The 18,271-nt window shown below is 35.7% G+C and overlaps 2 protein-coding genes across 2 annotated transcripts; one reads left to right on the forward strand and one right to left on the reverse strand.

Moving 5' to 3' along the window:
* Positions 1-606: 606 nt before the first annotated feature.
* On the forward strand, positions 607-17,112 carry LOC122575865 (carbonic anhydrase 2-like). Its single transcript, XM_043745355.1, has 7 exons — positions 607-825; positions 11,710-11,751; positions 12,405-12,569; positions 13,787-14,031; positions 15,234-15,470; positions 15,977-16,238; positions 16,423-17,112. Exons 1-7 carry the CDS (start codon positions 783-785, stop codon positions 16,467-16,469), a joined length of 1,041 nt encoding a protein of 346 aa, XP_043601290.1. The 5' UTR covers positions 607-782; the 3' UTR covers positions 16,470-17,112.
* Positions 17,089-17,867, reverse strand: LOC122575871 (coiled-coil domain-containing protein 12). Its single transcript, XM_043745363.1, has 3 exons — positions 17,695-17,867; positions 17,438-17,576; positions 17,089-17,367 (listed from the first exon to the last, which is right to left on the reverse strand). Exons 1-3 carry the CDS (start codon positions 17,850-17,852, stop codon positions 17,173-17,175), a joined length of 492 nt encoding a protein of 163 aa, XP_043601298.1. The 5' UTR covers positions 17,853-17,867; the 3' UTR covers positions 17,089-17,172.
* Positions 17,868-18,271: the final 404 nt, after the last annotated feature.

Below are 18,271 nucleotides of genomic sequence, written 5' to 3' on the forward strand. Positions count from 1 at the left end.
TGCTTCATACAGGTATACATATAGATTAAACTTTAATCAAATTATGTCGATCTTATACACGGCGAATACATACACTTCTAGTTTTCGATGAAACATTTTTTTCTTATTGTCACGAAATGACACGTTCGTAATTAAATTACTATTTTTAACTCGGTGCAATCGGTACATGCCAATTCTATAGCAAACGAATCGGATTGAAATACCACAGAAACTGAACAAACTGTGTATATACAGTGGCTAAATAAAATCTCAATTTTACGGATACAAATTATCATAATCTGTAAACAACAGTACCATTTAGCACAATGCCATTCTATTAGTTTACAACCTAAAGGAAAAGGGAATAAACAATCGAGTCATTGAATCAGCCCGAATAAGGAAGCTGAAACAAGGTTTGAGAAACTGTGTCTTTATCGCAATTTCTGTAAATTGTGTTTGTTTCGAGATATCGGTTTGAGGGCCAGTGAATCATCAAAAAAACACCATCGAGCCTTTTATCCCCCTTCTCGACTTTCTCGATATCGCGTTTACCTGGTCATCATCCGCGCTTCTTCGTCTCCACTAGCCGGTATATAAATTTGTGCACAGTCGATAGGCTACCGCAAAATAAAAGTGGTGGTCTCTTATTTAACATAGTCGACAAGCCGGCAGTCGCTCAGTCGACCACCGACCGTAACAGAGTATTCGTATTTCTAAGTTAACATATCGTTGAATCGGCAGAACTTGGATCGGCCCTCGACACCATCCATTCACAGTGAAAAGTGACAGTTGCCACTTTCGTCATGGCTTTCTTAATTGTCACGCTGGGGCTCCTATTGTCGTCGAGTAAGTCCTTCTCTTCTCTTCTTTCTCTTTTTCAGACCGGTGAATCACGAAAAGGTTAGGCAGTCGTGATTCACTGTGAAACTGGGATTTCGATTTGAAACATCGCGCATCGAACGTTTTTGTGACACAGACGTTGAAGAATTTTTGTAGGGACGTTAGCTTGGAAGATGATCGAGCCGGCAGTGAAACATTTTTTCGGCACTTCAGCATCCTTTGTAGAAATAATAGCGAGAGTTTTAGCTGGAAACTTGATTATACCTTCGATCTCCGACCGAATCTCTTTGAGAATTTGATGAGAATTCTACCGGTACGATATAAACATCGAGGGACTTTTTTATAGTCGAGGTTTCGGTTTGAAATTTCACGGTGATGCGAATCCAGGATTTTTTTTTAGAACCTGCCTCTCCTAACTGCAGCGCGAACGAAAATTCTTAGAACGTGACATAAAAATCGAAACATCGCTATGGGAATTAATAGATATTTATGACGAATTTCAGTTTAGAAGTTTAGCTGTAATTCGAGATTTTGCGACAATGTAAGGACCGTATGATTTCGACGATATTTCGGTATAACACAGATTCACAACTTTAGACGTTCGATGTTTACGATATTCAATGCTTGCACGGTCATAATGTAATATCTTTTCGTGTTTTATTTAAGTATTCCTGTTCTATCGTACTTGCAGCTTCGCTTTTGTAACTTTGCAATTTTATAATTTTTTATTTACTTTTATCTACTTTTATTTTCCTCTACTTATTACTACTACGTATCTACGTATTATAGGGCTAACGTCCGTTTAATAGAGGAATAAATAAATGTTGAAGACGTTTAAGAAATTTGAGATTTCTCACATATTCCGATGATAACACTTTTGATGGTGCGACGTGAATATTAGTGAGTTTTTATAGGAATTTTGCGATAAATGTAATTCGAAATTTTTTTGACAATACGAGATTAATGAAAATTCTTGCGATTGTTCTATATCTTCGGAAAAATATTTCTGGAACAAAGCCAGATTTACAATTGTCTATAGTAACACAGGTATAGTATTGTGGTCGTTAGAATCTCGTTCATAAAAGTGACAATAGCAGGGTAGATATGTAACGAAATACACAGAGAGATATAATGGCGCATTTTATTTGATAACGATATCAACAATTAAAGTGAAAGCTTAGAATACAATTAAGATATGATAAGAAACTAGCAGTCTACGATTGTCTATATACTTTCAAACATACTAACAACGCTGTTAAAAGTGCAATGCTTGTTCCTTTCTTTCACTTTCTTCGATTAATAAACATTACTTAATTACTATATAGCACTAGCTGTTGGATAACGTCAAATTAATTATCTGATAACGTTATATAATACAAAACCGAGTACGATTATATACTAATACGTTGACTATGGATTTTTATGCAAATCCATATTTTCGAGAATATAATTTTGAAAAGTAGAACCTCGGTAAAAAATTGCTTTACTTACCACCTACTATAGAAAGCAACTATGCTTGGGATATTTTATATACTCACTGATATTGCATGGATTTTTGCAACCTTTAATTCTCTGTAAATGCATAAAACTATATAAAATGTAGAAAATGTAAATAAAGAGCATACATTTTGGCATCCGGCTATGGCTGCTGCTGACAGACTATGACCGACGTTGAATCAATTATGCTTATTATTAATATCACGAAATCGCTTAAAATTCACGATGGGATCACATAGCATGGTCGAGGCGTGTTCAACTCGGCTCATCGGTTGCATCGCAGCAGCAGCGTATGCAAACAACAATTAGACCCGGATTCACACTTGAACGAGATATGTTTGCGCGAAAACAGAAGTAAAAGCGTTACATAAAATTGACAAAAAGGGAAAGCTAAACACCATCGAGCCGTAATTTACGGTTCTCGGATTCATAAGCGTAAACAGAATCGCGAGCCGTTTGTAATTTACGGCGCCGCCTGCCACGTTTATTTTGATTAAAACGTCATCGACTAAACTCTCAGAGTTTAATGCAACTTTTATAGTTTCGTTATATTTGCCGTCTTATCGCGCTCAAACGGCCCTATATGAAATTTATGTTACCCAGAATTACGAAAAGGCAGAGCGTTTTCTCTCCAAATTCCTCTGTTCCGATCGAAAAGTTAATCCCGCTGCGATCTTCGAATCTCTTGTATCTGAAAGAAAAAAATCTGTTGTCAGTTGAACAAACGGAAAATCGATACCGATCTTCCTCTTTTCTCATTTTTATCGAATACGAGGCGAGATATTTCAGTGACAGTAAATATCCGCGAAGTAATCTCGCTATTTTCGTGATCTACGCGTTACAACGGATCGATTGATGTAGAACGCGTCGTATTTCAAGGAACGTGGCTTTGCCGGAGATACATCGCGATTTGTAATTTGTGGAAACATTTCATGTGAAATTGAAACGAAGAAAAGGAAAAAAAATATAGCAATATTTTCGTATGTTGTCGAAAATTTTGTCAAAATACTTCTTAGATAACGTTAGAAAATTACGAGTACGAAAAAAACAATCGACGAGAAATCGATAAGATCAAACATGAAATTGAAAAAAATATCGAGTAAGATACAGATCTAATCAATTTTCGATAACTTGTTTCTAATGTGCTGATATTTTCTTACGTAACAAACATTCGCGACAACTTGATACGATTTTACACTATGATCAACGAAATTAATCGTGACGTTCGTGATATAAACACGAGATTGTAAATCACGATAGATCTCGTGGCCCGAAATTTTCCACCGTTATTTGGAGGAATAGACCGGTCGTAGGCAGTCAATTAGAATAAGATGAGATAATTTGATGTTCCTTGAACGAGCTTAAGGTTAATTAGCGCAATTTATCGTTTAAGAAATCGAAACTATCAAGTACGGTTTTTGTTGAATCCAGTGTCGCTCGTGCTTACGGCTTGTTTCCTCTCGAGTAAAATTAGTTCGAAGAATTAGTTCTCTGTAATTTACCTGCAATTTGCAAAGAATCTCTTCGATAATTACAAATGAAATACCTACTTACGATGGAAGCATCCGTTTTGACATAATGATAAAGAATCAATATCACAAGAGGGGGTAAGTAGGGGGTAAATTGTTCAGATATTTTTATCGGAAACGAGACAAACGAAGATCGTTTGATCGATAAAACCTTCGCTTCTTTCGCGATTATCACGATATATACAGTTAACACGAGTGACATTTAACGGTTAATAAAATTATCTGCATCGTTGAGAGAAGTGAAAAAGTAGGAAAACAGAAAAAAGAAAAAACGAAGAACAGCGTCTGCATGACGCCTTTCGCGTACAAATTATCGATACGCGAACGTTCTGCAAAATCGAGGACAAAATAGACAATGCATTTGTCACAGTGATGTCTGGAACGCAATAGCCCACTGTAATTTCGATTAAACGATTCCAATCGTAGATAGCGCAACAATAGAGTGACGCAAAAAATTGTCGTACCGCCGTTTACCGTAAAGTTCTAGTTTCCTAAGCTCCTCGATGTGTTTTCCACGTTTCCATCGACTGATAAATAACAACGGTATTAAAGCTCTCGCTCCTCCACTTTATAAACGTCAAACGTTTACGTCGTATATTTTTAAAGAAGTTGAACGGCGTAAACCGCGAATCGCGACGAGCAATTGGTCCGATTCTTTTGTCAAAAGGAATCTCTATTATTAGAACAGTATCTGACTTTCATTCAAAGTGGCATACTTACGCTACAATAAAAGATCTACCAATAAAATAACTGCACACTTTCTATAAGATCGAGGCGAGGTTGATTTAGAACACCTTACCGTAATTCGTCAAGTCTTTCGCCTGATTTGCATATTGGACACGTCTGTTATTTACATAAAACAACAACAAAAAAAAAAAAAAGAAAGACAAAATATGAATCACGCGGAGTAAATATATATTGCAAATTTAAAAATTTTCCCAAGGACATCCCTTCTTTTTTTGATGTCTCGGTATCCTGCGCATCTTGCACGTGTCAAGTAACGATACTTAAAAATAGTTGCATAGCCGTGTTTATCTAATTTTTAAATTACCATGCTTTATTTCCCAAGAATTCGCGAGACATATTTAAAACACGTATATCGGATAACGTACGTTGTACTTAAAGCGCATGAAGTCCGACGCAACGAATTAGCGAATGGAATGGAAGGAGAAAATAAGAAAGAAATATAGATAATGTAATTAGCGTTTAAAAGAGAGAAAAAATGGTCGACGAGACGTTACCTGTCATTTTTCACTGAAAGGACGTGCGTTTGATAAACGAAGCCGGCGGTATCGTTGCCTTCGATCTCCCCTACCTTTATGGAAAAAAATTACATATGCACATAGCCCAAGAAGATATGTAATACCCATAAGTGCATCCGATTTCACGGCCGCATTTTTTTACAATTTGCCTCGTGCTGCTACGTGTTGCGCAATTTCCTGAAGAAAAAACGCACCGGATAAGTCGCGGCTTATTTCCAAGGGTAGTGGTTAGCCATATTTAGTCGTCGAATTAATTTACGTATGAATCACGTATTTTGATGGTTCATCGTTTTCTAAGACTTACGCATATCTATTTTTTAACCGAGATTTCGTTTTGCCTTGATCGAACGATTCTTCTTCTTCTTCTTTGATAATTATTTCTAGTTGGATTAAAATATTTTTTTTTAAATAACAGGACATCTAAGAACGTTCGAATAAATGTAACTAGCGTGAATCGAACTAGCAATGATAGCATAGAGAATATTTCTCGGCCAATGAATACGAATAAAAATCGTTATAATACTGAATAAAGTTATATAAATATACGTCGTTCAAAGTATCATCGCTAGGATGTAACAAAAACACGTGCTAGACTTGTTCTGCGTACTATGAATCACTGATAGATAAAATTAATCCACGTACTCGATTATTCCTTCGTTTAATTCTCCATTTAATAATCACGATCGTCTTTGCATATGAAAGTGTAACGACCATCGAATCGAGCGTAGTATCAATGGAACGTTGAATTCTTTATCGTACGATCCTCTTATCTCGTCATTAATCCATTGTAACTTTTACAGTCTACACATCGTAGCTTACTTTATATTATAAACTACCAATAAATTCATTGAATCGTAAAATAAGCCAGTGATCGATAATTATTTGCTATTCTGAAATATCGATCGTCTTTAGCCAGCAAAGGTAATAGTAAAAGTCAAAATTACGTTATTATATAAATTTCCCTGCTGGTGTTAGAATAACAGTAAATTCGCTGTATTTTGTATTTTATATCGCTGCTGCTGAAACAGATGATAAAGTATACTGCTTGTTCAATTCTTTAGTAGTAGGAAATAAATGGCTCTTTAGGTTCCTTCTCTTCAATCAAGAATACAAATTTATCTAAACATCCGTAGTCTAGATATAGCGGTTTAAACTCGAGAGATTTTCACTGTAGAGTATGTGCAGCAAAGCACACTCGATAGAGTATACTTCGATACTGTCAGGGTCGGGCCACGCGTCTATAACCATTCAACATTAACGAATATTACGGACATTGTCGATTTTAAGCTCGTGCAATAAACTTTCAACAAGTAGAAGTGGAATTGACAACAAGTAGATAGACATACGTGACGTATCTCTATACATGGAATATTGTTATAAATAGGGGCGTGCTGTATGAAAGAAAGTAATACGAAACCTTGTATCGAAAACGACCAGCGAAATCGTAGATTGAAACGAACGATGTAAACTACTGGGGTGTCGATGAACGCCGTGTGTTTTATAATATTTCATCTACGGCCTCGATTCGACCTGGTAATTCGAATATCGAAGTGCCTTTGACGAATGTAAATGAGCTTTCTAACGATTCGAATGATCGCGGACATTTTTGTAAATTCGTATACTTATGAACATATTAAATTACATCAGGCGATACATTTGTCCGAGTTTTCTACAAAGTGTACGTCTATAAATGTACATGTGTGTTTGATCGGAAAAATTTACATACGTGCATCTTGCGCTTTTTAAATAATTCTTACGTTCTCTCATAACTAAATAAATAAATTGACGAATAGCGAAGGAATCTATCACGCGGTTTAGCAACTGAAAAGACAAAACCAGGTAGTTTTATTGTTTCATCCACTACATCTATGAACGTTTTGTGCAATCTTGTGTTACTTGCATTCTATGAATATGTGCATTTTTAACGTTTCCACAATTGAATAAACATCCGCAGTCTAATAATCACGAATGTTAAAAATAGCACTAACTTCTTGCAAGGTAAATGTATTTCACAAGTGTGAGGTATGTGTTCTCGTAAACATACGTATCACAGGTTACACCCTACAGAGAACAGTGAGTCTTTATGCAAAAAGATATTATTATTTGTTTATTACGTTTATTTATCTAATCTATGTATTTTGCCCTGTGCTTACGATTAGATAAATATAATTACCGTTGCATTTGTTCGCTACTAACGTTCGTTTGTCAATTTTAACCTCACATGGAAAAAAATAAAATAAACCTACAGCACTGAACATTCGGAAAGGATTTCCCGGAAATCGTAATAATATTCTTTAACTCACTGGCATAAATAGTCGCCTGCCATTTCTTTTAACTTAAGTGTTTCTTATTAATTTAAGTGTTCTGTTAATTGTCGTTTTTCTCCTAAACATTTCCACCTCACAAATAATGGAATCCTAAATGAGAACTACGAGCTTAGAAAAAGCCTGTTAAGAGAAATAGTAATATTGGTCGAGAGAGGAACGTTCGACGCTGAAATATATTGGTATGCGGATAGTTCGAGCCTGAAGTAATATCCGATTTCAATTTTGACCTTGCATCGTGAAAAATAAAATAAATCCTCGCGATTGAAGATAGAGAAGATCGTGTCCCTTGAAATCTCAACTCTTAAGTCGTCTTAACACAGACGATATGTAAATACTGGTATTAACGACTAAAATTAGTCGTCTCCTACTTATCGTTCTTTTTGTCAAACATTCTTCACGTTCGTACGAGGTATCTCGCTTTAATTAACTATTTCAAAACGTAATAACGCGATGTTCGATCGTCCAGTGTAGCAATATCCTGCGCAATCGAATAACCAACCCAAGGTCGTCGTCCCTTTAACTTCTCTCCATCCGGAAAAAAAGCAGTTTCTTGCAACGAAACGCAACGATTGCTTCACTTGCAATACACGTGCTCCCATTTTCATCGTAGGATGATCCTTGGTGTGAACATTTAGGTTTTACGAGAAAACCAGCAGCGCATCCGTGACCAATAAAACTGAATAAACGTTTCGCATATCGGAAGGACATGCTGCTGCTTGTTCAATGACGTTCAATGACGATGCTAAATCGGCTAAATTAGTTTATAGTCCTCGAAATGTTGTCGAAAGGACCTCCCACTTGGCTTGGCTGTTCGCCTGGTAATAATCGGCGATCCTGAAACAGAACCGCCGTTTTCTTCGTACGTTTGTCATTCGACGCACGTGTCGAGCATATGCATAGGATCTGGCAACGTGAATACACGCGCCATATATCATTCGTAGATCGTGCAAGGGCTGACTCGTTAACCGAGAAGCGCCTTTGCTGTGAGCGAGGAAGTGGCCTATTTCCCTTTCCGCTTGGAACTTCGAATTTATCGAATATATACCTTCGAATCGTGAATAATCCATGCGTATGTCCGCGACTCAAGTAACCGCTGTGACATTAAATACGTTTTTCCAATAATGTGAAACCTCGGGGCAATTCCTGACAAAATAGACGTTCCTTTTTATTTTCTTGTCAGCGTTGATTTTAATTCCATATATTTCTCCCTGCGTCTCTTCCTCTTTTCTCTTCTTCTTTCGTACGTAGTTTGCATATCTCTACAACTGTATCGTGTTATATATTTCTATTACAGGCTGTAACAGAAATTTGCCCTGCTCGTTGTATTTGTTATATGAAATTTTCTCGCTTCATATGTAACAGACATAGAAGCAGGACGAAGTTACGTTACAATCTAATATTGATACGTGTGTATGTATGCATAAGACGCGTACAATAAATTGTATGTGTTGATACATGTTTTATACGTATTACACAGGAAAGATAGAAATAAAGAGAGAAAGAGAAAAGAAGCGAGAGAAGAGAGAGTATCTACATAATGCACCGTCCGTTTTATTGGTTTTTTGTTTCCCTTTAAGAAAGTAGTAATCTGGAAACTAAATTGTAATTTGTATAAATATGTTCTTCTAACTGTGAAGGAGATTAGTAGAAAACCGTGTTATTGCACTTTCCTCGTTCCTTTTATTTCAAATCTTACTTACTGATAATTTCAATTTATGCCACATGCAGTAGAAAGCACGTATTTGCTCGCTGATTCGCCAGTATCTGGCGATCATTAGCGGAATATTTTAACGAAGGAAAAAAAGCAAAAGAAACATGAAATCGCCGTATACGACATATAACTGGTTCTTCGCGGCTAAAAACGTACTGTCCTTGTTGCATGCGTTAAACAAGTTTACATTTTATTATTCAACAGCATGTCAGCCGGACATGTATCATCCCAAGTATTTGATGTCGCAGCACGTAACGGTATAATCGGTGCAATCGAATTCATAGGGACGAATCGATATTCGTTGTCGGACGGTTTACCGTACAGCAGAGTAGTTGGCTTCTATATTTTAATCGACTCGGCTAGAACAATTCATCTGTGACGAGCCGAGTGCAAAAGCGGCGGCGCTCGCTTGTAAATCTTTCGTAAATCGACTTTCACTGCAGTCTCGAGAAGTTCCCACGGAAGCGTGAAACCGCTACAGATATCTGCCCAACCCAGATCCTTTTATCCTCTTGTTTACCGAGTTTACCGAGTTACATCAAAGTACAGTTTGTTTTATTCGCGTAATTTCTTGCGATTTGTTTAACGCTCGAAAGACGAGGGATGGATCAATTTTAATTTCTGCGGCTAACTATTTCACGTGTACTACTTTATGAATTACGTTTACGCGTTACTTTAGCAGAATATACCGGTGATTTTATTTCTTTTAAGTATATTCAGTTTGATATAATCGAATAGAGAAAGCGAACAGTATTTACACGTTTACTATCGGACTGTGAAGTTTTACGTGTTTATTAAAAATTTCTTAGATACATAGATAACGAGAAAATTGCATATAATATGGAAAAGTATGTGAAACATCGAACATATAAAAGTACACTTGTTACGTCGCGTGAGATGATCCGTGTGACGTCCTTCATGGTCTGGCCGTCAAAAGCGCATGCATCGTTATACAGACCCTTAATAAACCTACGAAACCATCATGAACAGAATCTTTTGAACGGAATCTTTATACCTACAAGTATTTTCGGCTTATGGCTGATCCTTAGAACAGTCCTTAGGTTTGTTATTCGTTCATAAAATCACGGAGAAAGAGAGTACTTCTATAACAGGAAAAGCGAGTATTTACCTAGCGGGAAAGCTGGTTTTTTCCATGAACAATGTCACCTATGAGTTACTTATGGGCATCGTGGATCGTTACCCTCACTTTCCCAATGAAAGGTGTGAGCAATGAATCCGCTTTCTTCGTACAACAAACACACCCACCCCGAGCTTTCCTCCATGATAACACAAGGACGAACTTTACTTTTTTTTTCTTTTTTTATTTGGTGGACTATTTACAATCAATTCTCATTGAGAATTATAAGTAAATTCAAAGTTTACTTGTTCTCGCAACTACAGAGCAGTCACTTGTGCTCTAGACTTCATCTCTCTACTTGCTCTCTAGACTTGTTCCACAGTAACATTCAAGTAATAGTCAAAGCTCATCAGTAAGTTAAAACACAGTTCGAGTAAATCAAGTCATCACAGTCGCCAAGTCGAAGACAATCAATCGACAGAAGATACATTCATCACAATCTCCAATACGAAACGAGTCTCAAGTCTCACTCATTCGTAGTTTGGCATTTCACATACGCACCATTGTATCACATCTTGAAGTTGTTGGATTATTGAAAATATATATTAACCTGTTAATATCAGCGTTATATTCATTATCTTAACCGAAATAAGGGATCGGACGATTCGTGGCGTCGATTATTCAAATCGTAACTCCCGTTGGCGCGCTTCTTCGAGATCGCGTCTCCCCGCGAACGGTCGAAAGTTCAACACTGGTTGTAGTATGCAATAAGCGAAAGAACCGTCTGTTGGGCTTTCGGTTTTCGAAGAAATATCAGTCTAAACATCCGTAGTATATTTATTATTTCTTAAGTTGAATTTACGTATTTGCATGTACTGGGTATGAAAACACAGGTATCAAATACTATCAAATTATCAAACAAAAAGGAAGAGAAACGATTCTTTGTTTCAAGAATGATGCAAATTTCGCTGGGCAAGGATTTAATCTGCTCAGTTAACACGTTGACTGCCAGACGAATTTTCCATGGTTTGCACAAGGCGCCGACGTGAACTTTTCATTATGCGATGCATATTATGTTGAAATATTATTTGCAGCAAATAAAATGAGTTATAAAATCATGCTTGAAGCATTTTTCGTGGTGAGGCCCACGGCGTTGTGGACAATTATTACGATTGTCTTTTTTTCAAACAATCGTGCTATGTACTTTTAACATTTGCTGCGTCGTCGGTCACCGGTGGCCCTTATGGCAGTTAACGTGTTAACCGATATTTCTGTTGACAAATAAAATTTATCGTTCTATAGAGTTTCTTTTATCTACGTCTATCCACACGACGATTTATGCGCAAAGATAATGAGGCTCTCACGGTTGTCGATTAATGACCGTCTAATTAAAAATGAAATCTGATCAAACCTGCTTATCTATGCGCGTGCAACGACTAGTAACATGTAAATCGACCGGTTTTACAAATTGTTGTTTGCATTTCAGATTTGATCGCAGCCGGTAGTGTCAGCTACGATGCCACTAAAGGTGAGTTTAACTGCGTAAAAAGAAGCGATTCATAGATACATAAAATTGATTTGCGTTGAAGCTATGGGGACCTGTAAGTAAGTTGTTTACCATTTCAACGTGATCAATCAACTTTCTTCCTTAGAAAGCCTCATAAATGTCATCGTTTTAAACGTCGTTACTCGTTCAACATTGTAATCTCATCACGATCTCGCTCGTATTTATGACTCAGATGTGGAAAAGTTTATATAATGTATAATTATTATGTTTTTATGAAACAAACGGTGTAACATTTACCTTATTTTCTTGTCAGTTTGCTCGTGCATAGACTTCGGCACTGCAAACGATGTTCTACTTCTAACTTTCTTCGAAAACAATTTTTCCTTTTCTTTTATTAAGCATTTGATCCAACGAACAGTTGGACGATACAGTAGAGGCAACGATAAGTACTTTAGAATTTGTCTGCAATTTTTTGGAAACTTAGAACGGCGAACAAATGTACGTTCGAGGTCGTGAAATTACGAAACGTGAAAATATATAGAATCAGTTAATTCAGAAATTGGTTTAATCTTTTACGACATAATGAGATCGATAAAGTTCGTGTAAAGTAGAAAAGTGAATCTTTGATCGCCTTCGTTTTGTTAAACGTGTACTCTAAAAAGTATCTTTTCCAGCTCCTTCAGTATGGACCAAAGAAGATGATGATACGTGCGTTGGGAAATTTCAATCTCCGATTGACATAGAAGAGAACAATGTTGACCTTGCGTCTTACCCGGACTTGGAATTTTCCGGTCTTCAGAAACCCCATAAAGCTCTCATAATGAACAATGGCCATACAGGTATGGAATAACAAGGTCGAGATATCGACGAGTAAATGAACGATGATAGTCATCGTCTAGTTCGTAAAAGCGTAAACAAACACGAAAAAGACATTTTACTTTTAAAGTACATTATCTCTGACAGACAGATTAAACGATTATTAAACAGTTCTAGCAAATATCTTTTCCGTTGACACTATCAAAGTCTCTTCAAAATATCGCATCACTGCAAGGGACTTATCGTGTAAGCAGCTTTGTGAAAGAGTATCTCGTAAAAATTTGTGAAAGAAAAAGCGTCAGTTAAAGCGGAAAGTTAGAAAATCGAAATAAACGTTCGGAAAGCGCATTGCTGTTATTACAAAGGAAAGTACAGCAGGAAAAATTACAGAGACAGAGAACTTTCTGTGATGATTTATTAAGAACATAAGAGGCAATCGAATTATACGAAGAAGCATCGGACATCGGATATCTGACGATTCAAATGAATATACGTTTTGTGACGTTGCAATAATCTTATAGTCGATAGTTAGTAGACACGATGATAATTTAAGAATTAATAATTCCTTATACGTACCTATTCTTATTCCCTTGCATACTAAAGGATGTCGCATCGTTTAATTAGAATACGAATTTCCTTGTCATTCGTGTATTTTTATATTAAGTTACGTCAGTTTTATTTCCTTCGTTACAAACACGCGCGAATATTCCTATCAGACTGCATACTGAAACACGTTTCATTATCTAATTAGAATATAGATTCGTTTGTCAATTCGTTTGTCAATCTCATCGTTTTAATTCCCAACAGCATTCACGCGTTCTTTGATAATGTTGAATCATTCGGCAAATTAAAAGTAACGAGCATCGCGTGTAGCTATGCAAAACTCAGTAATAACGCGTTCAACGCTAAGCTTTCCTTCAACAATTGTACGTACATAGTATTGTTTAAGAGATTAGTTCACCTATCTTTCCAAGAAGGTAGAAAACTTAGAAATTGAATTAACCCGTGTAGGATCATTTCGATTGTTCTGTGCGTTCTTTGAACGTGACTCGTATCCTTGAACAGCTGCAAATTAACGTCGATTATAGCACGTTACAGTCATTGTCTTGTCCCGATTAAGATAAAGCTTCGAGGAATCATACGCATTAGAAAAAAATGGCCTCCAGAAAATAAGACCTCTTCGTCAGATAAATTTTGCAAACACGATAAATTGACATCTGTATGTTTTTCATGGTTTTAGTGATGATCCACAGTATCGATCCTGAATCTCCTGAGATATCTGGGGCGTCCCTCAACAGCACGTACGTGTTCGAACAATTGCACTTCCACTGGGGAGACAATGACAGTCTAGGATCCGAGGATCTGATAAATAATCACTCGTACTCCATGGAAATGCACGCAGTATTCTGGAAGAAGGTATATGGCACCTACGACGAAGCCATAAAGCACGACGATGGTCTCAGTGTACTTGGATACTGGTACCAGGTATATAAGTATCAAATATTGACAATTATTTATTGCTACGCCGAGCAACTTGGTATATGCCACTTTATCGGAAATTATCACGAAGAAAATGACAATGTAACGATTAATTCTCTTCGAAATTTCAGTAAATATTCGACAAGGTTTATCGACTGTCAGAAATGTTGCAAATTTTCTGCGAAAATTTTTCTTTCCGAAAAGTATTGCGAAAATTTTTGAAAAATATTTCTGAACAAAACTTTTCCTTCTATCAAACATAAAATCGCGAAATATTTTAATATACGGCGAAAAGTCAATCTAGTCGATCTAACAGTGTAGATAAATAGACTGCGAATTTCTATACGTTTATGGGAAATTTAAAGTTTGCAAAAATCCACAGAATATAAATATAGAGATGTAGAAAAGTATACTTAACGAACGATATAGATCTCTGCTCCCACACTCCGTTTCTTTAATTAGAATTATAAGAAGTACCAATTTGCATAAAAATTCACAGTTTGCGCTGCAGTATCTGTTACTAATCAAATCGATTAGTATCAATTTCGAGTATTTCCAGTCGAAGACGTAGAATGAAGAGACTTCGTCTCGCTTTCGTGCCTCCTCTATGGATATTTCTGTTTTCGTAAGAGTTTGTATACACGAATTCGCGTACTCTATACCTAAAATCAGTTATGTAAATCGCGCAAACCGACTCTAACTGGGTGCATGTACGTAATACCTAACGTTATTTCACGTATATTCTGCATCTCTTTAAATGGTTTAAATTGATTCGGAAAACTTGGACAGAACATCCGAGTGGAGGATACGCGTTCGTAAGTTTGTTTTTTCAAAAATAGAAATACTTTATAGAAATTCTATTCTTGTCTGTGTTTACACTTCGACAAATTCGATCGAAACGCGTTTCTAGATGAGAAACTTTAATCGACGAGAAGGCTATTGTAATCGTATTTCAGTCTGGTAATTTTATTGAGACAAACGTGAAAAACATACATTCACGAGTTTGTTTCTTTTAAAACAGAAGCATTTTATGCGAAACCTATTTTTGTCTACGCTCGCATCTCGACAAGTTCGATCGAATATGTTTGATGTTAGTTCGAAGATGAAAAGGATGACTTTAATCGACGAAGAGAATATCGTAGCGAGTTTTATCTGGATAATTGGAAAAATTGTTGGAAAAATCTTATCGAGAGAAATGTTTGTTACAGGCCACGAATGAGCCGAATCCATTGTTCGCATTGATCGTGCCGCAAATATTGGAAATAAAAAAGGCTGGTAGCAATGGGGCGTTAAGGGATAGCAGTGTTCTAAGCAAATTGATCGCTCCTGATCTTGCATCAGCGCAAGATTATTTTACATATAAAGGATCACTGACCACACCTCCTTGTCTGGAGATCGTTCAGTGGATCGACTTTGCGAAACCTCAACATATTTCCCACGAACAGGTATTTCAAAAGCAATCGAGTTCAATGTAAATTTCGTTAGTACAAGGGTGCTTTTAGAGTATTTGCCTAGGTTTTAACGTCGTCTAACAGTGAATATGGAAGAATATTGTACAAATATCTTCTACAAACGCTTTCTTTCACGGCTGTCCAAACTTGATTATTAGAAACCTTTTACCGGAGAAAGTAATTTCTTTCGATGGTTAAATAAACTGCTATTCTTAGTTAAGAAATTGACAAACACGTTAGAGGATGAATGAAATTCCAGTCGTAGATGTGAAATTTAAGGAAATAAGGTATAAGGTGAAGTATTATTTAAAAAATAATTAGTATAAAATGGTAAGAGAGAGGATGAAGAATTATTTTGAATGGCAGCGTTGGAATTTATTTTTAGATCTCTTTAAACATTCTGGAAATGTTTTACGTAAATAATCCTGAAACGTGTTTCCTCTTAACTCTACTGATAGTCATAATTGATTGTCTATATTTGCTTGATTTTTTTCTTATAGCTGGCTGCATTCCGTTCTATTCAATCCTTTAATGGCGAAGATGTAACGCATAATTTCCGCCCAGTACAACCCTTGGACGGTAGAACGGTTTATCGTAATGTCCGAAATGCACAAACTACCGCAGCTCCAGCTCTTGCCAAGAAACCAGAAATGATGAATCCTCCTGCACCTAAGAAAGTGAATACTAATACACTTGAAGAGGCTCCTGTAGATAATAAGAAAGATAATGGACATTCTGGGGCAAGCATGTGGACTATGTCACGTATGTATCCTTTTCTATTTAGGGTCATAAATTTCTTTAATTGTATAATATAACGAAATCAGCCTGGAAAGTTAATTTTTATGAAATCAAAGTAGTAATTTAGCGTGTGTGAAAGTAAAATATATATTAATCTCAAAAAGTAACATAATTTTAGATATTAAATAATTATTTATTTCTGTTACAGCATTTGCAGTGATACTTGCAGCCACTCTTGTCTTACCATATCAATAATCGGCTCAATGTACTGGAAACTCTAGTCGATCACATTGACTATTCTGTAATTTAAAGTAATCGATAAGAATTCTAAATAAGTATTGATATAATACATTTTCTTGTGAAAAAGGTATTATTTATCTTCTTCGGGGCATCTGTATTCAAAGGTTCTGTTATCTATGATATTTATTTCTAATCTAAATAAGAATGGAAATAAATATTTTTATTTTTGTGCTCGCGCAATTACGCGTATATTACGATTTAGTTCTAGGGATATATTAAACAATGTACATAAATACTTGAAGAAATTTTACATTGACTGATTTTAAACAGTAGATACATATAATCTTTCTTCACAATGTGACAGTCAAAACAATAGAAATAGAAAACAAATGATAATTGAATTTGATTGCATCTTATTTGATGAATAAAGATATAGAAGTATTTTATAAGTTATAAAGCCTACCAAAAATTCTAGTATGTATTTATTCAACAGTTCCTACCGCTGCCATGATAACATACCTTAATCTTATGATAATATACATATACTTTTGTCTTATAGATAATAAGTTCTCTTCATGAATATGTCTATGAAATATATTGTCCTGAAATTTATAGTAATCTAGACGATAATAAATAAAATTATTACTAATATATTTTATTATTGTGTTATACTTATATGCACAAAATTATTAAAATTTTATAAAAGATTTAAAACTTCCTAAAGACTGTTCTTTGTCTGATCGTTGGTTGCCACATTTACCACAGCAGCCCAATCATGCTGCTCTTGCTTAAGACGATCTCTTATAAGCTCAGCTATTGCTTTCTGAGTTCTTCTTTCTAGTTTTTCTAATTTCTTTGCAACATCCCGCTTCAAATCCCAATCTGGCTTCCTGGGGGCAAGATTGCTAATATCCTAAAAGATTGTAATTAAATAAATATCAAATAACAACAAATACTTTGATCTATTGTAAACAATTACTCACAAGCTCCTCAATGACAACTTTCGTAACTGCAGCGCTTAATTGATCTTGCACTTCCTCTTCAACATTACCTGGCTGTGCATCTTCTAATACTTTGTCCTTAAGACTGTCATCCTGTGGTTTATAACTCCGAAATTTCGGTCTGTGGCGATAAAGTAAACAAATACAAAAATAAGTATCGATCTTTAGAGGTTAGTTGAGGTTAGATGAGGTTAGATTTAAAAATTACAATCACTTGAAAGAAGAACAACGAAACTCACTTCGGTAACGTACTAGCACTATCATTTTGGTTTTCTTTGTTATCCTCGGTTTTCTTTTTCAAAGCCTGCAAGCGTTCTTTTCGTTTCAAAGCTTCCTCTTCCAATGAACCAATCTTGTCTTCCGCCATATTTGTTTTTTCACGTTTTATCACAACCATCGTAGATGACGTTAGTATCTATCTGTGGTTCAACAGTGAGTGTAAAATTGAATATTATTTCCTAATTACACATTGTCTAATCCGTCTCAAATGAACAGATAATACGTATTGCATGAATGAAATTCGATATTCACAATATGATCTTCTAACTTGTAATGACCAGTCAAGTAAGTTCTTAAATTCTCTGTTATAATAATTTCATTTTAATATTAGATCCTAATAACGTTAGTAAAGCCAAAATACCATTCTTTTATTCGACATTGTTGGCATTATATCTTTTATTATGAATCTTTCATTATCAAAGATCTATAGAAGACTAAATTTATAAAATCAACGAAAGTAACCTAAAGATTATTATAAAAAAATAATTTTACTTCTTGAAAGAGAAGTTATTTTAATGTTACGTACGAATGAAATGA

Source organism: Bombus pyrosoma, linkage group LG15 (genome assembly GCF_014825855.1).
Source record: "Bombus pyrosoma isolate SC7728 linkage group LG15, ASM1482585v1, whole genome shotgun sequence".
Lineage (NCBI taxonomy): Eukaryota > Metazoa > Arthropoda > Insecta > Hymenoptera > Apidae > Bombus > Bombus pyrosoma.

Excerpts from the sequence above, each read along its gene's own strand:
- LOC122575865 (XM_043745355.1), top strand. The coding sequence starts at position 783 with ATGGCTTTCTTAATTGTCACGCTGGGGCTCCTATTGTCGTCGA. Across the intron at positions 826-11,709 it reads GGGGCTCCTATTGTCGTCGA|ATTTGATCGCAGCCGGTAGT; the intron begins GTAAGTCCTTCT and ends TTTGCATTTCAG. Across the intron at positions 11,752-12,404 it reads CAGCTACGATGCCACTAAAG|CTCCTTCAGTATGGACCAAA; the intron begins GTGAGTTTAACT and ends TATCTTTTCCAG.
- LOC122575871 (XM_043745363.1), bottom strand. The coding sequence starts at position 17,852 with ATGGTTGTGATAAAACGTGAAAAAACAAATATGGCGGAAGACAAGATT. Across the intron at positions 17,577-17,694 it reads AGTGCTAGTACGTTACCGAA|ACCGAAATTTCGGAGTTATA; the intron begins GTGAGTTTCGTT and ends TTATCGCCACAG. Across the intron at positions 17,368-17,437 it reads AAGTTGTCATTGAGGAGCTT|GATATTAGCAATCTTGCCCC; the intron begins GTGAGTAATTGT and ends ACAATCTTTTAG.